Source organism: Alosa pseudoharengus, unplaced genomic scaffold (assembly GCF_046254945.1).
Source record: "Alosa pseudoharengus isolate Yale_2024_CS ecotype anadromous, Long Island Sound unplaced genomic scaffold, YU_APseudo_1.1 YU_APseudo_1.1_scf_2, whole genome shotgun sequence".
Lineage (NCBI taxonomy): Eukaryota > Metazoa > Chordata > Actinopteri > Clupeiformes > Clupeidae > Alosa > Alosa pseudoharengus.
The window spans coordinates 25,995,737-26,020,059 of record NW_027468663.1 but is presented as its reverse complement, the minus strand read 5'-3'; the positions used below and the strand labels follow the sequence as shown (position 1 = coordinate 26,020,059).

At 45.3% G+C, this 24,323-nt stretch overlaps 2 protein-coding genes across 5 annotated transcripts in view; one reads left to right on the top strand and one right to left on the bottom strand.

Moving 5' to 3' along the window:
- The first annotated feature begins 1,880 nt into the window (after nt 1-1,880).
- Nucleotides 1,881-8,548, top strand: ankrd33bb (ankyrin repeat domain 33Bb). The gene is made up of 4 exons (XM_076293193.1): nt 1,881-2,712; nt 6,261-6,390; nt 6,676-6,816; nt 7,731-8,548. Exons 1-4 carry the CDS (start codon nt 2,281-2,283, stop codon nt 8,546-8,548), a joined length of 1,521 nt encoding a protein of 506 aa, XP_076149308.1. The 5' UTR covers nt 1,881-2,280.
- Nucleotides 8,549-12,768: 4,220 nt separating this feature from the next.
- Nucleotides 12,769-24,323, bottom strand: part of ctnnd2b (catenin (cadherin-associated protein), delta 2b) — a 55,947-nt gene continuing 44,392 nt past the window's right edge. For all 4 annotated transcript variants that reach the window (XM_076295893.1, XM_076295894.1, XM_076295895.1 and 1 more), the window contains 10 exons: nt 21,287-21,404; nt 20,167-20,352; nt 19,312-19,506; nt 18,637-18,787; nt 17,230-17,464; nt 16,416-16,500; nt 15,782-15,908; nt 13,628-13,759; nt 13,153-13,229; nt 12,769-13,014 (listed from right to left, as the gene is read on the bottom strand). In XM_076295893.1, coding sequence (XP_076152008.1) covers nt 12,769-13,014; nt 13,153-13,229; nt 13,628-13,759; nt 15,782-15,908; nt 16,416-16,500; nt 17,230-17,464; nt 18,637-18,787; nt 19,312-19,506; nt 20,167-20,352; nt 21,287-21,404 — 1,552 coding nt within the window. The remainder of the gene's footprint in view (nt 13,015-13,152; nt 13,230-13,627; nt 13,760-15,781; nt 15,909-16,415; nt 16,501-17,229; nt 17,465-18,636; nt 18,788-19,311; nt 19,507-20,166; nt 20,353-21,286; nt 21,405-24,323) is intronic.

Below are 24,323 nucleotides of genomic sequence, written 5' to 3'. Positions count from 1 at the left end.
TTTTGCATTTCAGTATTCTCAGTCAAAATTTCATGAAGGGTATAGGCTCCATGGAGCTGACCTGAAAGCACCGCCTGCGTCAAGTGACGCCCACGTTAAACTGCTGTCCTAAGCTCTTAAGCCAGCTATTTGTGCTGAAAATAACTCCAGAGTCAATAGGTTGATGTGTCATCACCATTTCCTGAAATGTGTGTGCTCCTTTTGTGAGCGCTCTCTTTGTCAAATTGCTTATCGAGCTGTGATTCAGGTACTTCAGTATGCCACACCAGTGTTACCTGGTCTTGCGTCATGCCTTTTTTTAACGGAGATGGTCTCTACATGGAGGATGCTGATAGACATTTAAAATGTCTTGCCTTTCTACCTAGAGAGCTGATTTGGTTAACGTTCAGCAAGGAACAGCTCTTATCTGACATGTTGACAGGTTTCTTTTCTATTAAGCCTGACAAACCTTAAGATTAGTTGTCCTAGACAATGTGGAGCGGAGATGCCGGTAGCTCACTGTTGGGCTTTGACAGCGCCCAGGAATGGACTTACCTGTTGGCACGGCTGCCTAAGGTCAAACTGTCGAGAGATCTGGGTTGTCTAGGCTAATTATGTTACTGGCCTCGCCTTGCCTCGGCCACAAGGTACTGAGGCACCACTGCACCTCCTCGGTACTGTAGCACATTGCTGACTGCCCTGGGGGACTCCAGTTTCATTCACAATTAAAGCAGAGTTGGTTTGGCTAGTTGCAGAAGAAAGCAGTTTCTTTTACATCAGGTTGGGAGGTTAAGTCATAACCTGAGCCTGTACCTTAATATATGCAATCAATGATGGGCTTCTACATTAGGTAAGATGTTGTCACTGATAGATGGAAAATGGTTTGGTTGGCTTTTTCCTTTCTTGTGGGAGCATTTTATTTTTATATCCGCATTATTAAACACATACAGTTAACTGTTAAGAACAAAGTTATTCATACCCATGGCATATATTGATATAAATAGCCTCTGTTTGTTCTGACTGAAAATGACTGGCACATTCCAAAAGGTTGCAAGACAATGTGGTAGAAAAGTGGAATCAGAAAAAGAAGCGTTTTCATCTTTTTAACATTTTTATGAAAAATGGTGTGTCCAAAATTATCCATACCCTTTTCAAATAATCAATGGAAACATCTTTATTTGCCATCACAGCTCTCAAAATGGTTCTTACTAAGCCATGTCAACCATGACAACCATGTCCAGTGTAATTTTCAGTCAGAACAAAGATATTGGTTAAGTTCTTACTCTACATTCATTCTCTTTCTGTCTGTCTCCTCTCTCTCTCTCTCTCTCTCTCTCTCTCTCTCTCTCTCTCTCTCTCTCTCTCTCTCTCTCAGGGCCTTTCAATTACATAACACCACCAGTGACCAGCCAGTGGCAAGACAAGGCAATCAGATTCAGACTCTGACGTTTTATTCTAAGACAGTAAACAATGTCTTACTTATCATATTTGAAATTAACTAGAATTTACCCCTAGTTGAAGTAGTAAGGCCAACACATGCATTGCAAACTGAATGTGCTGTTCTTCACCATGTTATATGTTCGTACCAACTTAGGAAATACATTTGGAAACTACACAGATTGTCTGGTTGCTTGATAAATGTAATTTGGTTCAGCAGTTATGAGAAGGGGAACTCTCCAAAGCTGATCAGGAATGTATAGGATAGGTCAGTCTAGATTAAGTTAAATAAGAACATGTTATTTATGTCGTATCCAATTATCCTTTCACTGAAAAAACGGTGAAAACTATACGCCAGTAGATTAAGGTCACATATGTTTCAAAGGAGAAAACATTTTGGACGGCTGTTGTTGAGGTTACTCCTATGGTTAATTGTGGGAAGTGTTTGAAATTAGTGGGAGAGAGAGCGAGAGAGAGAGAGCACGTGTGTAGCCTGTGTCTGTGGGAGTAAAAAGGATTAAGAAGCCTCTCTTCCGACAAGACATTTTCCAGAAGCGGCTGCAGCGTGATGGCAGGGGCGAATTTTCATTCAAGATGAAGTTCTAACGCTTGTGGGGCAGATGGGGAGCGCTGCTTCAGAGTACATCATTCACTGAAGATGATTACATGTACTCGCATCTGCGAACGGGAGCTGCAAGACTTTCAATGCAAATGCAAAGGGTAAGTTTGGGAGCTTGAGTTTTAACCGGCCTTTTGGTGTGCGTCACTGGGAACATTGGAAACGCGTTATCAAGTGGTATGGTATGTCTTAAAAGACCTTTCCATTACGCATTCTTCTGCACCTTGAGGACTTTTCAGGGTTAAATGGTGCTGGTCACTGAGGATGGTACCGGAGGAAATCCACCTGTTTTCAAAGTCGAGCAAAATGGAACTATCGGGACTGGTAGCGGTGCGCTACAGGAGAGGGACTCACCTTCCCAAACTGTTGAATCTGATGAAACGGTGCATAAAGACGAGGAAGACAATGGTTACATCTACGATGACGATGACGACGACGTGTACCAGGAATTTGAGGAACTCGATCTTTCGGACTTGCAGGACAACAGAAGCATTGTGTCCGATGATTCCTTTTATCCTCGCGACGATTCTCTGTTCGGAAGATCTCCCACCCCCGATAGTCCAGAACCACTGACATTTTTCAGAGCATGCAGCAATAACAACGCTATCATTGTGAAAATAATGATACGACAAGGTGTAACTGAAGAAGAAGTACGAGAAGTAGATAAAAACAACAGAGTAAGTTCAGCACGCTTGCTTTTGCTTATTCTCCAGTTATGCAAATACATCAACAGGTGGCGCAGACACTGTCTGAAAATGTGTATCCAAGGCTACATTAAGACACTTAATAACTACATTTAAATATGACCAGCAGCTGAATAGTGCAGTCACGCAGATGTTGAGCTGTCTCCAGAGATCAATCGAAGTTATTAATCTCTCTAATTACTCTGATTTAATCATTATCAATACTCTTAATGCAACAGTGTTACCTTCAACCAGGCCTGTTTGTTTCATGTTACATAGGCTATTTATTTCATAGGCCATTGTTAGTAGAATAATTTCCTGGAGAATATATAGGCCTATGGGTTTCACTTATGCTATTAGTCAATCACAGTGCTTGAATATATGAAGTGAAGTGGTTTTAAGATTCAGTCAATGCAGACTACATACTGGTGTGGCCTATGGAGCATTTTGTCCCAGAGTAGACATAGCATTTATATCTCCCTGAACACAAGGTTCTGACCCCTTTCAGGCTTCTCCAGATGATGTCCAAGTCTGGGGTCTGTGTCTTCAGCAGTGGGCTAAACTCAGGAGCATATGGTAGTTGGGATGGTTGTCCAAGATGGACTCCAAGTAGATTGTAATCACGTTTGAGCTTTTAAAAGGCTCACCACACTGAAAAAGCCTCAGCGCGGTGGCAAGTGCAGCCTTTTCCAGCCCTACTCTTCTGGCCAAAACAATACATGTAATACAACAATATGCAATAATAATGAAGTAGCTTTGGAGTTTTCTACATACACAGGCCAGGCATTGTTATGTTGTTTAGTAAGTATAAAAGACAATGTTGCACCACAAGTTACCACTGCAAGACAACTTATTTCTCTGTTGGCGGCTAACCACAGACACTTGGTCACAGCTTACTGTCTGGTACAAACAGCGGATTGAATTGCCTCAACAAAAGTGCAATTACAGCTGACGTAGCGTCCAAGGATGGTGTTTTCAGGGTTATGAGTCATAGTCATCTAAGATTACAGTGTCCATGTGTGGAGTATTCAGGAATGGGACATTCACAAACAGCTATTCTCTTCTATGAAACAGTGTGTGTTTGCAAAATAGTGGCCATGACAATAGACTGCAAAGACAAGCATTGTGGTATTCTTTCAACTGTGTAAGGCTTTTCTTTTAGTGTTAGTGTTTCAAACACTAAAACCAATCCTCAGACCTCTTGGAAAACATGCAGACTTAGCATCTACCATCTTAACCAAAGCATATGTAGTCTTTATGAGTTTGTTTTTATCACATACTCTGGAACAAGGCACAGTACAAACTCAGTAACTCTTTTGGAAACAACATTAGTATACAGAATATAATTTTGACACTTAGGCGCATACCAATATGGCGGCATACCAATATGGCGGCCAACTTCGGAAGTGGTGTGCCAGCAGCCACAAAAAAAAACAACATTTAGCCAATCTTGACCCCTCAAATTTAGCTGTGTAATCCAGCCCCCAGGGCAGGCTGAGACCCTCTCCTCTGATACGCTACCAGCTGACCCCATGGCACTGTGTATCCTCGGTCCAGGCTCTGTCCCTGCACACCACCATGCTTTTTGGTTTTGAAATACTTTTGATTTCTGGCATATAGATTTCAGATTCTCTCCGCCTGCCTTTACATAACTGATTTGTGGTGCTTTTTTAAATGACATGGGAATTGTCCTGCAAGAGTAGACAGGAAATGAGAGGGAGAGGGAGACAGGAAGTGGGTCAAGACTCTTTACTGACGGGACTCTTTGGTCCTTGGCACTGGACTCCAAGACTACCGCCAAAGATCTGCTTTAACCCTCTCTGCTACTGCTGCTTTATGGCTCTGACTGCCCTCACCTTTTCAGCCTTTTAAAGGTGCAGTCGGTAATTGTGCAGTAAGTCACGTTTGTTCATGTTCATGTTTATATTTAATTTTTAATGTTTATACGTAGCTTTTGTCCAAAACAACGTACATTATGTTCTAACCAAGGACCAAACAAAACATACCAGAGAGATATTCTCTCCAGTATTCCCAGAGAAGTTCAAAACATGGTGTTGGTTTTGTCTGTGGAACAGGCTGCCTACAGAGACCTATTCTGTTTTTTTACAGTGTACTCACGGGATGGGCAGCTAGCGGATGGTGTGGAGATGTTCACTGAATGTGACAAAAAATGTTAACGTACAATCGCTGACTTCTCCTTTAAGGGACATTTTGTTTTGACACTTTCTTTTCCCTGTGTAACCTGACATGCCTCATCAGGTCATAAGTCTTAATGACTGTTGTCAGAACAAAATAAATAAATACAATTTTCTGTCATATCAAATATTTGAAACGGCAACCCAGATGTTCAGTCCTTTCCAGCTGTTCTGAGTAAAACAACTTGTTGTTGTTGTGGTGGTGGTGCCGTCATGGACATATTGACTGTAAGGGGGTTGTGTTGTCATGGTAAACCGGTTCAGTAGCCTCATTGCTGTAGGGAGTTTCTTCTGGGTATCCCTTGCTAAGTAGTAGCTAATACTATTTGTGGCTATTTGTGGCCGTTGGCTTGTTGGCTTGCCCTTAAGCAAAGCTTCACCTCCCTGCTGTTCGGCCATGTTGGGTTGGTTAAAGGGATATAATGACACAGTTGTCTTAATTGTTTTTGTTATTGTGACTGTAGAGTGTAGAACATGTCAGCACATCTCACTTGATCTGTCTTAGAGTATTTGCATGGATGGAAACCATGGCAACGTGGCTTTTGGTTGTGTGTATTTACCACCTTTGCCTAGCGTGTTAAGGTTTTAACCTAGATCAGTGGTGGCTTTTAACACTGTGTTGGTGCAGGACTATTCAGGATCCTATTGACTTAAGTATAGACCTATGAGGATTATAGCAATTGAGACCCAGCCAACCACAAAGCCTGCAACCTCCAAGACATGATAACCTGGCATGGCCTAACATGACTGACATTATAAATAAAAGTGACTTGACTTGACTATTCTTTGCCAGCTTTGAGATGCCTTTAACCCAGATGGAGTGCATGGTATTCCTGGGCCATTATGCACCAGGTGTGGTGCAGGAAGTGCTTGGAGCTGTACTGTGGCCCATGTGTTCTGCTGTTGATTCCTGTAGTGTCTCAGGGTCACTCCTGAAGGTGATGCTCCTCTGTCCCACTGCCACACACTGCTCACTCAAGCCCATGTAGTTGTGCGGTTCTCCCATGAAGATCCCACACGTGGTGTCACTGGCATGTCCAATGAGTCTCACGTTTCACTGAAAATTAGATCTGAAACGTTATCCAAAATAAAAAAAATATAAACATTTAGAGACAAAGTGTGACAAAATTCTTACTCAACAGAGGTCAGCACCTCGTTAGTAGTGTTTTGTCGTGTGTTACTCTCTGTTAGTAGCGTTTTGGTGTGTTACTCTATCTACAATGAGTCGGAAAGTACACTTTCTTTGTCAGACCAAGGGTTGTTGCCAAAAATATTAGTCACAGGAATTCAGTAATTCAGTTGTTGATAAAGGACTGTATTCACTCTTGATTCGTTTTTTTCCCACAGTCTGGACTGATACTTGCCTGTTACAATGGCTATGTAGATGTGGTCATCGCCCTGGCCCACTGTCCCTTCATAGATGTCAACTGGCAGGACAATGAAGGGAACACTGCCCTCATCACAGCTGCACAGGCCGGTGAGTATAGTGGGCTTTATCAGGTTGCCTGCTCCACTGTTTTCGTGATTAATGTTACTCATTATCTAACAGTAAGATGTTCCTTATAAATGTACACCAGTGTGGTGTAAACCAATGTAACAAGCTGATGGAAAATGAGCGAAAGGATTAATGGCATATTTAGAAAATGTTACAAAATGTTGTAAATTAGATGCTGAATGTGGAACTTTCAAAATACAAGTACTCAAGTAGATGCCATTTTTGACCTCTCGTGCTTCTCCTTGTTGCCATTTGTCTGGCGCGTAGGCCATCTGATGATTTCCCAGTTCCTACTCAACTACTTCCCAGGGCTGGACATCGAGCGCAGGAACTGCCATGGGTTCACAGCCTTGATGAAGGCGGCCATGCAGGGCAGGGCAGAGTGTGTGCGCGCCCTCATGATGTCAGGTACCTAACCAGTAACCACACACACACTTCAGGATGAGATGAATACCCACCTTATTCATGAAACTCTGCTTCCGGCCGCTCTGTTTACATTCTACAGTAACATAGTGCAGTCTCAGTAGGATAATCTTCAACATATATTTATTTTGAAATGTCGACAATAATGTACTCAATATGGATATTCTATATACTATATGACTAACAGAAACATATACATAAGTTTACTTTCACATGGCTTAGGGCAGGGGTGTCAAACTCATATCAGGCAGTGGGCCGGACTTGTTGGAATGAGACCTCACGGGGGCCGTCATCGTCGTGGTCATTATCATTGTTCTGCATGGGTATAGCAGTGTTGTTAGATTATATGCTTCTTTACTATGCCCACTTATGAGCAAACTAGCACAAGTACTGCTGTCATATACTGCTCTTTTTAGATATTGCTTATTACTCATTGTTGAAGACAACTGGATGTGAATATTTTTTTCTCTAATTTTCTCTTCCTACCCAAAACATCTGGGGGGCCGCATTAATCCTGCTGGTGGGCCTGATCTGGCCCCCGGGCCTTATGTTTGACACCCCTGGCTAGATAGAGAGAGATAGATAGATAGATACTTTATTGATCCCTAGGGGAAATTCAAGGAAGGCATATAGGTTTAGGGTATGTCAGGCACTGTCTACCATCACATTATACTCAATACGACTCAGCTTCAGCGGAAATAGAAAACTGGATTTCTGAATACTGAGGTGTCATGATGCCCGTTGTTGGCTCAGGAATGTAGTGGATAGTGGAGAAGATATGTTTTCAAGCAGTACTACATGTAGTTCACAGCTATGGGCACCATTGAACTCTTCCTAACTGTGAGTGGTCAGAGAGTGTGTTCTGTGTCTGTCTCACATCCTCTCTCATTTCTCTCTAGGTGCCGACGTCGAGGCCCGGGACTTCGGGCGCAAGCTGACGTCGCGCGAGTGGGCCCTCTTCACATGCCGCTATGAGACGGTGCGCATCATAGAACGTCTGATGGAGCAGCCGTGCGCCGAGCAGTTCTGCGACTCGTACCGGCTGGAGTGGCCGCAGCTGGAGGAGATGGTGGCCCAGGCGCAGGAGCCACGGTCCTGCTGGAAGCGCTTGACCGACTGCACCCGCTGCTGCACCTTCAGCATCAGCAACAAAGTGAACGCGGTGGACGACGGCGCGCTGGACTACATGGTGCGCTTCACCACCGCCCTCAACGGGCCCATCCTGGCCACAGGCTGCCACACCGTGTGCCCCCGGAGCCCGCCGTGCGTGGGCAAGCGGCGTCCGGCCGTGCAGGACATCCTGCGGCAGCAGCGCGCCAACGAGCTGCGCAGCCTGGCCTCGGCTCCCGAGCGGCTGGCCACCTACAAGCGGCTCTTCCAGAACTCGCGCGTGCTGCTCGTGCCCAAGAAGAGGGAGCGGCGCGCCAGCCTGCAGCCCCAGATGCTGCAGGACATGGCGGTGGCGTCCTCGCTGGCGCTGCGCCGCTCCAGCCTGCTGCCCTTGCACATGATGCGCCGCAGCAGCGTGCGCCCGGGCCTGGTGGTGCCCAAGGTGATGCTGTGCAAGGCGCCGGCGCCCGCCCACCCGCCCGAGAAGAAGCCGCGGCGACACCGCGACGACGCCCACCTGCAGATACCCAAGTGGAAGTACAAGGAGGTGAAGAGCGAGAAGAAACGGGCGGACGACAAGATCAGGTTCCCCTCCCCACGGAGATGACGTTTGCCAGTGAGCTGCGTCACTTTGGTCTTTTTTATCCCACTTTGACAAGCCAGTCACTTACAAACTACTAAGAAATGGAAACTTCACTACTTCACTTCATTCCTATTTATGAAAAAGACTTTTACTGTTTTGACAAGGTTTTTTTAGTGGTGTTGAGCATTAATGACGTCAGCCATTAACCACACTTATCAAGAGTAACAGAAAGACCACATGTTTATTCATCTACCATGTTATAATAATAATAATTGTTGCTGTTGTTATTATTGTTATTATTGCTGTTGTATTAATGCCTCTCATTCCACTAGTGAGGAAATCATACTTGAAATTTGATACAGAACACTTTTTTATAACTGCAATAATTTGTTTGTACAGTATTAACATTTTGTTATGACTGGGCACTGATGAGACATCTGGCCACAGAGGCCCTCAGCACTACGTAATGAGACTAGGGGGGAATGTGAGCTGTGAAGATGTCCTCAATATCACAGTGGCAGTGTGTTATCACAGTGTGATACGTATGTAGAGCTCAATAAAAGGAGAACCTGCTGACTGTGCGTTGGGTTGCTTTAATTATTGGTTTGGTTTGGTGATTAATGGCTTGGTCACGTTTGTAAGATACCTGCTCGCATTTCTGCAGTAACACAGACAGACCGAGTTAGAGAAGCGGGCAATCAGACAGTAAAAAATGCCAGGCAGCATTTAATGCAGCTCTGACTGTGCCTGGATGACCTATGGGCAGGCAGCTGGGGCACTAAACTGAAGTGTTGAGTTATAAAAACGTCAGGAGCCCTCTGTCAGGGTGGCGGGGCTCCACCGAGCGCCACTAATGGAGGGTGAAGCACCCATCTGAGCTCCATCAAGCTCTCACCGTCCCCAGCTGAGCACTGCAAAAAGCACACATCTCACAGGCTCACAGATACCCCTGAACTGTGCCAGTGTACTGTCCACTAAAACCCCCAATATGAGAGGGGAATATGAGAGTGATATTATCACAGATGTTTGAGAGAGAGAGAGAGAAATAGAGAGAGAGAAGGCTATTAGGCTGGTATGAGACTGAAGCTAGCTGGTTAGCTCATCCGTGCCACATCAGAGGTGAGGCCTGTGTCGGAGGTCTGCCAGTAGGGGGCAGCATTCTCCCTCCTAGAGTGAGCGACTCACTCTGGGACCTGCTCCCAGCCCAGCAAACCTTGAAAGATTTTCTCATCCGCAGGAGCGTCTCAGAGGACTGGCCTGGCCTGCTCAGCCCCACCCAACAGCATATTTAAACAGACAGCGCTGCGCTCCACAACGCTAACAGGATGTACAGTATTAACATCTCATATTCCATACATGTTAATGAATGCGCTCGTGTGTTGAAGCCTTTCTTATGATGGGATCACAGCAGTGTGTTTTCTTGGCTTAAGAGTCAAGGATAGTAGCTAGATAAATAGATAGATGAATGCAGGTGCAATGGGGTCCTAGTATAAATGCCACCATCAGGTTTGTCTTCTCATCCAGAGAGGAAAAGGGGGAAAACATCAAAAAAAGAGAAAGGCAGTTGACATGATGACACCATGATGGCACTCATATTCAGCCTGGGTGGCTGCTGATGGCCATTACCAGCCAACTGAGTGGGTGAAGAAACTAACAGACCTGACAAAAACACAGGAGAAAGATATGTGGACCAGGCATGTGCACCTACACACACACACACACACACACACCACGCAAACACACACACACACACACACACCCCTGTACAGTGATTCTAGTCAAGGAGCAATGTGCATGATGAATATGGTTAATGACGTTTGTCGTGTGGTTGTGTTCGATGCAACATTTCTAGTCAGTATTACCTGATGCTGACAACACAAAGACAATCTGGACAATAGAAAGGTAATGTCAAAAACATTTACTCTCCAATGGTCAGTTAATATTTTGTAGCAGTTGCACTCTGTTGAGGCAATGAAAAAGATTCACAATTCTCTCAAACACGTTGTCTAGCAACAGAAATAAAAAGATGTACTGACATTTTCAATACAGGTTGTCAGACATGTCTACTTTCACAAAATTTTGCTTGAGTTAAAGATGTCCACTACAGAGAGTGCTGCAGGATATGCTAAATAACATTTGGGATCATTTCTTTTCCTTGCATCAGACAAGTATCTATACACCCAAAATGATACGTAAGGGAGACCAGGGCTTACAATGACAAACTATCCTCTTACTCTCTTACAGACACATGTTCTGCATGGGTCTTTTCACAATCAAGTTGAGTAGGTCAATTGATATGTGCCACTGGTTTTCTTTCTCACTCTGTGTGTCCTACATGATAATGGTCTGTTGGCATGGGAGGCTTAGCAGAGTGACAAGAAACTGCCCATTTGTTTTGCTGATGCTCTTTAATGTTACGCAAAAGTTAGGGGCACGAAATGGCAAAGTACATAACCTAGAACACCAAAACATACACAAAGGTGGGCACAGCATATAGCACCTGTTCCTCTCAGAATTACACACATTAGCTGACTATGTCCCCACATAAAACCCAAGCCCTGGCCTCCTTTGCTAGACATGGCAACAACATGACAACAAGAGGTCAACACCTTAGTGTGTCATTTTTGGAATAGAAATGAGTGTGAACAAAATCCTACATGTTTTTTTTACAAGGCTTTTTTTCATTATGTTGTTGCGTTATGTGACATCCACATCTGCACATAAAAAGTATATATATATATTTATTTATATAATATATATAATATTCATACTCTATTGACAGTTTATTCTACGATGAACTTTAGGAACCACTGACCTCTGTGGGGGAAATGTGGATTTTTCTCAAACTTGAACTATTTTACAACACAGGGTTGTCTAAATTGTACATCTTTGCAGGGATCTCAACTTTCAAAGCCCCTTCCCCACCCCAACCCCACATAAATTCCAGGATTTAGTGACAGAATGTATTCTTTATGTCTTTAAAACACACTTTAAAAAAAAAAGGAGAAACGAAGCGTAATCAAACTCAACACATTTACAAACTGGCATCATTTAAACCAATTATGTGTTGCTGGATAGAAACCTCAACACCATTTTCTACGGTAGCCCCTGGCTCAGGGATATTCATGTTTGGCACATTTGTACAAAATTGGATGTAAGCACAGCTCACTAGTTTGCTAGTTATGAACAGCTGGGTACTCTTCATGAAGTTGACCAGGGCAGGTTTAACCCCCCCACCCCCCACGGCTACACAATGTAGGGAAAATATTGTAGATAATGAGAGGAAAGAAATTTGTTTGTGCAAGTAAACTGGTTTCAGGCAGTGTAGCACCATATAGGTGGTGATGCTGTGTGATTGAGAGTGTTAAGAGTGCAGCTGTGTGTGTGTGTGTGTGTGTGTGTGTTAACCACCACAACTGACACAAACGACATGGCTGAGTCCTCACATGTGGCGGACCAAGGTTACTGCTCATATGAATTAGGTCTCCGTTTCCACTCTTGTGTTGCCAGAAGTCAAAAACTAAACATAAAAAATGATGCACGTATGCCATGACGTAAGAGACACAGTAAACGTTGTGTAATGTACACAATGCACTTGCATCTCAAAGAAATGAACATCAGACAACTTAACATTGAAAAAGAGAAAAGTTCAAAAGAAGTTTAGAAACACAAAAATAATATTCAAAAAAGATATAAAGGCTAGAGGAGTCTCTGTAGAGGCATGAAACGCAAGTTGAAGCAAACCAAAACAAATCTGGTAAGAAAGGTGTGACAATGTATCTTCCTCAGTGTCACCTTATGTTTCTCCACTTGTGCTTGACGTTCGCATCCCCAGTAGTATGCCACATATGTACAGTAGACACATTTCCTCTTCAGACGTTCCAGACTCTACTGTCCCCATCCCATCACAAATGTCCCAACAGACCATCCATTTAAAAACACATTCCGTTTCCTTCTTATGCAACCCCAATGATGTTCATAGTATTAATGTGTGGAACCCCCCCCCCCCCTCCCCATCTCTCTTCCTGTCTCTCCCCTTCCAGCATCCACCCGTGTGGTGACATGGAGGAGCACTTGGTGGAGCAGGCTTGGACCAGACTGAGTCTGCTGCAAAAAAAATGTCTCTTGTGGTGGTCATGCACATGCGGAGGCTTCATGTCACCGTGTCCCGACTGGCCCTTCCGCCCCTTCCTCCCTCCTCCAGAACCCCCTTACCCCCTTACCCCCCCCCCCTCCCCTCCCCGCTACACCCAGGAGTCTGGTGAGGCCGGGTAGTGACTGGTCTCGTAGTTGAGTTCGCTGTAGGGGCGAGACGCCGAGTAGAAGTCCACGTAGTTGCCGGTGGATTTGAGTCCGAGGGTCATGGTGCCGTCGGCGTTGGGCTGGGGACGCTGGAGCACCTGGTCCTCGTAAAAGCCCTCCTCGTAGTTGGCGCCGGGCGGTGTCTGGAACGGAGGGTAGGCGTCCGGCAGGTTGGCCTGCACCGGCACCTACAGGGAACAGCACTCGGCTTAGCGTGGGTGACCAGGGTCTGCAGCTTTTACTGACACTATTTCCCCATTCACTCTTTACCGTACAAAATGCTACTGGTAGCACACAGATGAGCATAGGCCTGCTCTGTAGCTTACCTGGTTGTGTTTCAAGTCATCTCCAGGAGACACATAGGCCCCGCGGTACAGTGTTGATGTTCCACTGGATATCTGAGCTGCATTGTGGGAAGGAGAGCACATAAAGCTGAATGTTTGATCCTGGTTGTCAGATGCAGATACTGGCAATATCAATACTGTGTTCATTGTGCCCAAAAGGTTCCTAATCCACTCTGGTCTACAGACTACCGACATGACAAAATCATATGTTAGATGTTTTTCATATACACCTAAATTATAACAGCCTGCTACAAAAGGCAGGTTGCATCATCATCATCATCGTCAGCACCATTGTCGTCATCCAGAGTAACGCAGATCATCTGAGTGTAAAGCTCATGTACTTTAGAGGCCGTTTCTGGTTGTAGTAGATTTTCTATTTGCTGTGGGCTACAGCAGTATCATCATGATTCACATTAATTTCAGAATTCAGGAGCAACAGCAGCTTTCTTCCTCTTACCTGCCATAGCATCTTTCCTGGAGGTGTGCTCGCCCTTGTTGCCGTGGTAACCGGAGATGGTCCCCGTCGACTCGTAGTCTGCCTTCCTCTCCTTGAGGCTCATCATCTCTCGGGGGGAGGCGGGAGCGCTCGCTGCACAACAAGCGCGTCAACAGCAGTCATTACGGGCCCGCAGACCCCCACATCCTTCCTTTTCTCTCTGGTGTCTATCTTTCTCTGTCCCTGCTTTGTGCCTCTTCTCTTCATTTCCAATCTGCTCTGCCTCCTTAGTGAGCTTTAATGATTTTTTTTAGCTCTCACTCCACACTCTCTTTCACCCGAACTGCTCTTCCTTTCCAAGGAGTATTTAAAGAACCACTAGCCTGTCCTGCCAGACACAATAAAAGTTGCTTTAAAAGACACAAATCAATACCGTTTTTTTTGTTTTTGTTTGGTCTTCAGGTAGATGAGCATTGCTCAGTCGCTGTAAATCTACTGAGCTGTAAGTGCCACAGCAAAACACAAACAGACTCTTCTTGCCCTGTGCTTGGCCAACACAACGGCTTACATTTCACCAAACACACCAGACTTTATACAGTGGTGTGCATATGTTTACACCGCCATGTTGACTAAAGAGAGGAATAAAAAATCATCTTTTGGAAATTGATCTTAATGCCTTAATTAAAAAATAGGAAAAAATCCAACCTTTAAGGACACCAATTTTCTTTGTGAATGAATAATGTATCCTAAATAAATAAATGTTCTTCCTTAAAATACAAGGGGCATAAGTATACCCCCCCCCCCCCCTTTCATGTTAAATTCCTATAGAGGCAGGCAGATTTTTATTTTTAAAGGCCAGCTATTTCATGGATCCAGGATACTATGCATCTTGAAGTTTCCTTTGAATTAAAATAGCCTGACATCATCACATACCCTTCACCACATACCTAGAGATTGGCATGCTTTTATTTCAGTTAGCCTAAAAGTTTGATTTGCATTGAGAGATGATCTTATGGAAAGTACCCCATGCCAATCTCTAGGTATGGTGACCAGAGGGCACTGGCTTGCCTGTTGGTTAACCCCTTGGTAAACCAACGCATCCGTTTCTAAGGCCCTATTTCTTCCTCTTCCCTGCCATGGCATCTTTCCTGGAGGTATGCTCACCCTTCTTTCTGAATGGAAATGCTTTCAAAAGAGCTCAAAACAGTGGCATCAGCTTTGACTTTGACAAACACAGCGCAGGACTAGCAATGTGTGAACTCTGTGTGTGTGTGTGTGTGTGTGTGTGTGTGTGGGTGGGTGGGTGCGCATGCGCACTCGCACGTGTGCAAGTGTGTGTTTGTTGTGTGTGTGTGTATGTGTGTGTGTGTGTGTGTGTGTGTGTGTGTGTGTGTGTGTGTGTGTGTGTGTGTGTGTGTGTGTGTGCATGTAATCACCTGATGCTATGGATAATGCAAGAGCATTAAGTGAGAGACGATTTTAATTACAATGTCGGCACCAAAAGACATGCCAAACAGGTATCTTATTTGAGGCAGGGTTTAATCAAAGCAAGTCACTGGGAACACAAGTTGTTATTAAGGTGCATGGCAGGGCCTCTTTAGCGGGTGCATCCAACCTGTGAACACATTAGAGCTAATTGGGTGTGACAAGGTCTCCCTTATGAAGCTCAGGATGGAAGCAGCATGGTGCCTACAAGCGGCCTCTTGATCAGCATGATGGTGTGACGTGTGGCTTTTATGGAGATGTTTTGTCTCCATGATTGACTTCGAACTACTTTGAGAAACTCAGGGGTCCAAACTTTCTGCATTTTCTACCTCTAAAAAATAATAATAAAAAAAAATAATAAAAATAAATAAATAAAGAAAATCCAAGTCCTATGTGCTTGCGACAGCTCCATCATGGCTGAAATCCTTCCTCTAAGGGATGCTGGCCAGCCTGACAGCTGCAGAGTAACTGACCATTGAGACTGACCTTCACATGGGCTTTCTCTGGGCTGCTGAGGAAATAAGGTTCTCAAACGGCTGAACTCTCAGCGCGCTGCCAAACTGGATTTCTCAATCTCGGGCCCTATGATACTGAGGGGCCTCACTGAGCATGTCCAGCCTGTAACTCTAAAGCGGTCACTTCAAATGTGGAGGCAGCGCTGTGGAAATTACAACAGGAAATAGGACTGACCGGATCGATTGTTGGGGGACGTCCTGACGGGAGAGATGGAGGGGGTCCGGGAGGAGGAGTAAGGCCGTTGTCTGTCCCTCTCTATCGTGGAGGAGGAGCCCACAAAGTGATACTGAGAATATCCGTCCTGCAAAAGAGGTAAAGGCAACTCACATGAAACTTGCATCCATTATTTAGCATCCATTATTTACCACCTAGGAATTTCAGTTGTAAGTTGTTGTTCTCGACTGTTGTAGAAAGAAATGGCTGATTTTTAATGCAATATCTACATTGACATTATCAGCAACCATCCAATGTTTCAAAAATCTGTTTACTAATCTGATATAATTTTGAAAGGCTAACTGAGAAAACATTGGAGAACCCTTTTGCAATTTTGTAAGCACATAATGTATCTGAAAACTGCTCCCCTGATCAAAATAACAATGCAACTGATCTCAGCTGGTATTCTGTCTATAATGGAGTGGAATGGACAATTCTAAAGTGTCTCTAAACTTTTGACTGGTAGTGTATAAATATTATTATTATTTTTCCCCCATCATTGTCATTGTTTATTTGCAATATCTTAACAGAACAGTACAAAAAAATAGCAGAAAAGTAGCACAAACTAGAACATTTCCACACAAGTGATGGATACCTTTTTGTAGAGGCTTCGTAAGTCCCTGTATTGCCACATACTGTTAAGGACTTGTGAGGCTGCTTTCACCACCTTAGGAGAGTGTCTGTGGGGGAGACAGACAGAGTTGAGCTGGAGCCCACGCACCACATGTATTGACCCAATTCTGTTTTATTACAATAGAATGGCTCCACAGAAACCACTCTCTGCTACATAAATTCACATAAAGAACTGCAAAACATATTTCGAAGTACATTAAAGAGAAGTACTACAATAACAGAACAGTCTATGATTTAATTTTGGTTTTGAAAGGCTGTTGATATATCAGCTCAACAGGCAATCACATTGCACTCCTCCCTTCCATGAAGCTACAGTATATGTGTTAATTACGGGCAGCATCTTTCATAGCACTTATCTATTCATTTGTTCAACCAGGATTCAGTTTTGCATTTTGCACTTATCAATCTGTGCACTTATCATACAACTTGTAATTGTGGCTACAAATATGCTTCTAGGGTGGTTACATCCACATGAAAAACAACTTTGAATCTGAAAGGTAGCTGCTGTTCAGCTAACCCCCAAATAAATACATCAATTAAATGGCATAAATTACAGTTCTGAGCCCATTGCCTGAGGCATTGCGAGGTCCACAGCCATAGGGGAATCAATTAGCAGAGAACAGTCCTGATTGGCTCTTTAAACCCATGCTGAACCACACAGGGGTCCACAGGGCTCCTCTGTCAGGAGAACAGAAGAACGTGAGAACCGGCAGAGTGGGGGAGCACAGATAGCCGCTCCAGTGGACCCCATGCCCAACCATGCGGCCAGTACGTACTTGTCGCCTTTGCTGCGAGCGATACCGATGAGCTTCTCGATGCCGCCGGCATCCCGTAAGGCCTTGGTGTTCTCCATGTTCTTGGTAATGACCTCGTGCAGGGCGCAGCAGATGGCCGTGATGGTGTCGTCCGACATGGTCTTCCCCGCCAGGCTGCTGGCCGGGGCTCCACCACTGCTGTTGTTGTTGTTGCCTCCCGGCAGACGGTGGACCAGGTCCCGCATGGCGTACTTACCTATGGAGACAGGGGGGGGGTTGGAAAGAAAGAGCTGGATGAGGTCCTGACACAAACACTTTTCCAAATGAAACTAGTGTAACTGGCATACCAATCAACCCATGAATGTCAGTCCTTTAAAAGGAAAGTAAAAGCCTTCATGCCAAAATCTTTTCAGTACGATAAGAAAACCTATTGGAATGGAAATGTGTAAAACTCAGCCCTTTCATGGCCTATAAAGCACTCCAGTGAAGAGCGAGAGGCTAATAAACAGAGTAATGAGGAAGCGCCTGTCTGATGGGCCTCCCTGGACCTCATCACAAACACAGCAGCAGCCATGACGCACTTGTCTCTACGGCACGACTACCACCTGAGCAGCAATACACAACACCAGCATCCCTTCGTGAGTCTCCCTCACTATGGTGCTGACCAACACAGTGGCCACTGGAGAGCCTAACACTAACGCTTGTCAAGCCAGACTGGAGGAGAGGAAAAGAAAGAAAAAGTGTGAGTAATTCAATGGGCTGAAATGCTCATGCATGCATCCTTTATCAATTATTAAGGCTTGGGATCCCTATTTCTGTGCTGACATTTGTGTGACCAGCGCGTGCTATCCACTGTGGGCATACGGGGCCTTTTCAAAGATGCTGTGCTCGCTAGCGCAGGGCCAAAGGCGGATGCAGCTACTGCCTGCGCAGAAATGTCAGGCCCCCAGATATGTCCACAAAGCACACAAATGTTTTCAACTCCACAGCTCAAACAGTAGGTCTACAGTATATGTGTGCATGGTTTTGGCTTTACATACTGGTAAAAATAAGAATGCTAAAACAGATCGAGTGAAGGGCTAATTTCATGTCCATGGCAGACATGCGGTGAAATCAGGTGAATTGTATTTTATTGTTGAGGACATTTCTTAATATATTTTTTATCTCCCAGAAACACACATCTTTTTCAGTAGGGAACGGAGGGCAACTAGGAATATGAACCAGCAGATTAATATTCAGAGACCCTTGGGACAATGTTCACTGAGGACTTAACATTTACATATTTTTTAATCCAATTTATATAAAGTTTTTAAAAAGAGAAAAGTAGGATCATGGTGAAATGAGAGAGGCGAATGCCTCTGCTAATCTTACCACACCCAATGGGCTGACAAGGAGGTACGTGACTGACGCGTAAAAAAGCCAACCTACCGATGAGCTCTTTGTTCCTCACGTCCAGGGCCATGTTGCGCAGGGCAGTGGCCACGGCGCACACCACGCGGTCATTATCTATCCTCAGCAGCTCCACCAAGATTGGCAGGCCTTTCTCCTTACGCACGGCTGCCCGAATATACACAGACCACTGGGAGAGGAGAGAGAGAGAGAGAGAGAGAGAAAGAGAGAGAGAGAGAGAGAGAGAGAGAGTGGGAAGGAGAGCTGTCAAAAATGTTGCTCTTCCATCAGTGCAGATGTCATTTTTGGTCAGCAGAGCTCCATGCATGCTATGCCTTGCATGTCTATTCACCAAAATTGGTTCAGTATGCAGGGTGGCTAGGAATGGAGGGAGTGGGAATTCAGTCGTGAGGAATGGGATGTGCTTTTCACAAAACTCTAACTCTAAAATGTCATTATTGTTAAATAGTATACCTAGTGTTGATGTTAGCTATATCATAAGAAATGCACTATACACAAGAAATGCACTATACACAACTACACCACTTTTGCTACAAACATAAATTAAGAAAAAAAAACAAACAAACAAATAGGTTTTGAAATCCATGCCAATCAGGGTCAGAGTCAGGGTCAGACACATGACATATCAACACATGACAGCGGTTCAAAGCGCTTGGTTTAGGTCCGTCCGTTGGTCTGGTTGGGGTTACTCACTGGTTTGGGAGCGGGGCCTACCTTCCAGCTGCCAGCTGCCAGGTTCTGTAGAGCCCCGGCGGCGCCCTCTAGAGTGTCGGGGTTGGAGCACTCGGACAGGAGCGTGAGGTAGGGCTTCACAATGGATGGGTGCCACAGCATCTGCAGCCCTTTGGGTGGGTCGCTGGAGTCGGGGAACGGCCCCACGCCATCCCACTACAGACAGCCAGGGGACAGGAGAGGAGAGTGTGTCTGCGTCAACGTCTGAGCTTAAGACATCAGCTGCTTTATGAATACATAGGGCAGATATTTACAACAGGAGAACTAAGAGCAATGCAATCCCAGAGGTGCACACAAGTCTATTTCTCCCCCACAGTACCGTAATGTTCAGTTTTAAAGGAGATGCAATCCAGCAAACACTCTGGGCTTCTGCCTCACCAGATGTGCATTTGCATGTTTAAAGAGGGAACTACAGAAAGCACATTTTGGTTAGTTATGTGCCATAATACCACATAATTCAGACCTTTTTACCTCATTAAAACCAATGCAAGTGTGCAACAAACATGGCATCTCCCCTTTTCAAAGAAAACCTAATGAAATCAGCAAGAAGCTAATTATCCACAGGCTTAGAACAGGCATCAGCCCCTCATCCAGCGCCTAGGCCATTCACACAGACACTAATTGCAGACAGCTGCACGCAACTCCAAAAAGGGGAGAGAGAAAAGAAGAGAGAAAAGGAGAGAGAGAAAAAGAAGAGAGAGAAAAAGGAGAGAGAGAAAAAGGAGAGAGAGAAAAGGAGAGAGAAATCAAATGTGTCAGACAGACAGAGAGAAGGAGGAGAAGGAGGAGGAGGAGGAGGAGATCCAAACTGCCAACCTGGTCGTGGGCCTTCTTTTTCTTCTTCTTCTTGCCCCAGCAGCCGGAACTCTCTCCGTCCTTGCCACTGGCCTCGCCGCACAGCACGCCGTCCAGCTCCTCCGAGCCCAGCTGCTGACCCTGGGACGTCTCCACCGCCAGCCGGTACGACAGGTTCCTCAGGATGCACACGCAGTTCTCTATAGTCTGGCCAGGAGAAGGAGGGCAGGAGAGAGGGAGGGGGGGGGGTGGAGAGAGAGGGGAGAGAGAGGGGGGGGGTTGGGTGGAGAGAGAGAGGGGAGAGAGAGAGGGGGGGTTGGGAAGAGAGATAGAGAGAGTGAGAGAGGAAGGGGGAGCGAGAGACAGAGAGAGAGGCAGGGAGAGAGAAAGAAAGAAAGAGAGGCAGGGAGAGAGAAAGAGAGAGGGGTGGGGGAAAGAGAGGCAGAGAGAAAGCGAGAGAGAGAGAGAGGGATTAGAGGTACAGTGATGTCAGGAGTGGAGTGGGGCGTGTGACATAGGGAAATAAGAAGAGAGAAAATGAGAAGCTGAAGTGTAAACAGAACAACACTCTGGTCTAGTGGGCATTAAGGACAAACAACACTGTGTCCTCTAAAAGCCAGCCTTTCTCCTAACTCTCTGGATCTCTCAAAAACTTCTGTCACACCAAAATATGTCAAAATATTTATTTTTCCAGAAGGCAATTTAGCCTCTTTTTCCCGATATGACGGAATCTGTGTTCTTATGGCTCTTGTTAGATTGGTCGTCTGGACAGAGTCCAGCGGATGGGCGAGGAGCTGGTCCCATTGTAATGAGCAGCAAGGCGGAGCAAAACAAAGAGGGCGGCTTTGATCTTGTAAACGCTTTCTGGGAGATTAAACTCTGACTGTCTTTTCCTAACTGCTTCTCACAACGCATTATGCACACAAGACAAAGACCCTTGGAAATCAATCGTAGCAGCTCAGTTCAAGAGTCTTGCCGTATACTGTACTGCGTATTCATACAGTATGTAGGTGTATGTGACCTCAATTGAAGGAACGTTTCGTGTCCATCCAAGCTGGTTAGTTAAAGCTCTCATGGGTGCGATGCTGCTCTAGGCGTGTTGCTTAATGTGATGTGGGATGAAGAAGGTGCGCGCTCCAACCTTGCTGTCGATTTCGCTGCTGCCCAGGGCCGTCTGGATGACGTAGAGGAGCGCGTCGGTCAGACCCTCGCACTCACGCATCCTCCTACGCGCCTCCTCGCCGGCCGAGCTCACGTTCCTGGGAAAACAACACATCATCACGGGTCACACACATGGCACATTACGCATACAACTACCACACCTCTGACAACAACACTGACAATTTCACGGCACGGTTATTTCTGCTTTCTTTCTCTGTTGCATGTCACAATATTACGATCACTTCTAACAACATAACCACATTACTACTAGACCATTACATATCACTACATGACATATCATTACATGAGACCATGTTCCTGCACCATCACATCGTTCTTCTGCCTGTGTGTGTCCATATCTAACTGCACTGGTGTATAATCTGCACTATGTCACATCCCAGACTGAGGAACTAAGGCATCATTTATCACATCATCACACATTCACATGATAAAGTGCCAAAAACCACCGCAACATTTCTGTCCGTTTGTGCCAGACCAACCAAACCTACTCATATCAAACTTAAATCTGTCAGCTAATTACCCATACAATCTAAAGATCATTACATTATGCATACCATTCATAATATTCATTTGAATGGATGAAGTCAGATTTTGCAACTGACCCCAACCTGGACCAGGACTGGACTTTATCATGAAAAAAATAATACTTTTAATACCTCAAAAACACATTTTTCTCAGTATATGCAACACCAAATGTTGACACTGTTTTGTTTCTGGTTGGTGGGTAGAAGGTCTACCTGAGTATTTGCAGTATACATGTAGGTATCGACATGTCTAATTGGAGGATTAGGCTCCTGTTGCAACTGTCCCCACTCTCCCCTCCTCTGCTCTAATATCATCTCCTGAAGCTCCCTAGTGAGCATGCGGTGCTCCAGTGGAGATTCTCCTTCTTTCTGGTGAAGGCATAAACAGCTGGTGCATGTAAACAGGAGGTGCCTGCATGTGTTCACTAAAATCAGCCCAATCTGAGCAGCCTGTGGGCGCTGCTAAAACCATCCTTGTCATCAAGAGGTGTGAAGAGGGGAGATTACCGCTGTGGTTGAGCTGCACTCTGCACCGTTCACCTTGCAAACACTCCCTGAGGTGCTTGAATTAACATCACTTAACGTTGCACTGTCTACAGCACAATAGCACGCTAATTAACAAATCCTCTATGGAGAACCATGCCCATGCCCCTTCATACAAATATTAAATAAAACAAAGTGTCCATTTGCACTCGGATGTGCAAGAATGCATGTGCAAGTTTACCAGTGACCGCAAAGAAGCATGAGATTCTCAAGACTCGAGATTTCAGAAATTCTACAAGAATCTTTGGGACATGGTATAGTGTGTGCCAGTGGCTGCTCAGCATGTGACCTCCCCCTGTGACTGGCTTAGCCAATCAGGAGCAGGAGTGAGTGTGTGCGCCGGTGAATAATCCCCTAGTCTGCTGGGACCATGGGGCTGCCTGCAGCCAGGGCTGGTGGGGTTCAGGAGAGCCTGATCTTACCAGCCCTCCTCCCCGACACCTCCACTGTGAGGAATCAAAGGCGGAGGTGTCTGGTTGCCCCCCTCCACACACACACACACACACACAAACACACACACACACCCCTGCCCCTCTCTGTGTTCAGCAGGTGGGGGTTTCGGCTCAGGTGGTGTGGCACTGTCAGTCAACCATCAAATATTCAATCAGACTTCCTGTTCCCCTGGCGACCCATGAGGTGGATTAATTGCGGCAGTGAGCGCGGGGAGCTTAGCCCAGCTGCCCCTCAGTCATGATGACTCAGCACTTTTTCGCTCCCCTGGAACCCCTTTATCGCCACCCAGCCAGAGACTGGAACAGAAAACCCTCCCCTGGGATTAAAACAAGCCTCGCCTCCACATTACAGCACCCTACTGGTGATCTGCTCTCTCTCTCTCTCTCTCCCTCTCTCTCTCTCTCACACACACACACTCACACACACTGTCTCTCTCTCACTCACACACACACACACACACACACACACACACACGCACACACACACACACACACACACACACACACCCTCTCTCACACACACACACGCACACACACACACACACACACACACTCACTTGACATGGTTTTCATACACGACTAACATGCACACATGTCAACACTGCACATAACTGCATCATGCGTGTGTGTGTGTGTGTGTGTGTGTGTGTGTGTGTGCAGAGTTGCATGTGAATTTTCATCTAGAGAGCGAGGCGTGTCCGTTCTTTCAGAAGGAATGATATATCACATGATGCATCAGCACCTTTCCCAGCCAGGGGAAGTGCAGTTAAAAATGTACAATCCAAAAAAAGGAACGAAAAAAAAAGAGAATTGCACAAGCAGGCAAATGTATTAGGCAGATCTCATAATTCTTCCTCGACAGCTTTTTGTGCCGGTATGCAAGGGGGACTGGGTGGGGTTCTATTCACATAGAAGCACTACAGGAGTTTGACTGAGAGCCAATTGTCTCCCTGTGCCAGGTCCATAATCATGTGGCCTTTGAATCCAATAATGGAAGCTCAGCCAGGGAGGACAGATTATTCCCCACACTCAACTGACAGACAGGGCTGATTTTACTTCATATCCCCTCATCAAGTGGCTTATTGCATAATAGACCAAAACCAGTGGCATTCATTCAATATGACCCAACCTATTTATTCAAATCAATTAGCTTAACATATCAGTTAAGTACTCGTTGAATGTGGACAAAGCTGATTAAGCGATTCCTCGTCCACTCATGGGCGGTCTAGGTCTATCTGCAAAACCACTGGCCTGTGCAACTGTTTTGTGTTTTTTTCATAATGACACATCATACGGTAAAACTGATTAGCCTGTTAGAGAGGACAATCATTCAGGTGCATGAAGGCTGGAAAGCCAATTATAGAGTGTTAAAGAGCCAAGTCAGAGCAATAGAATATATGCAGCATCACTTAACATATATATACACATACACTACATACTATATTATAATGTAAACAAATGCATAAATGTAAATAAA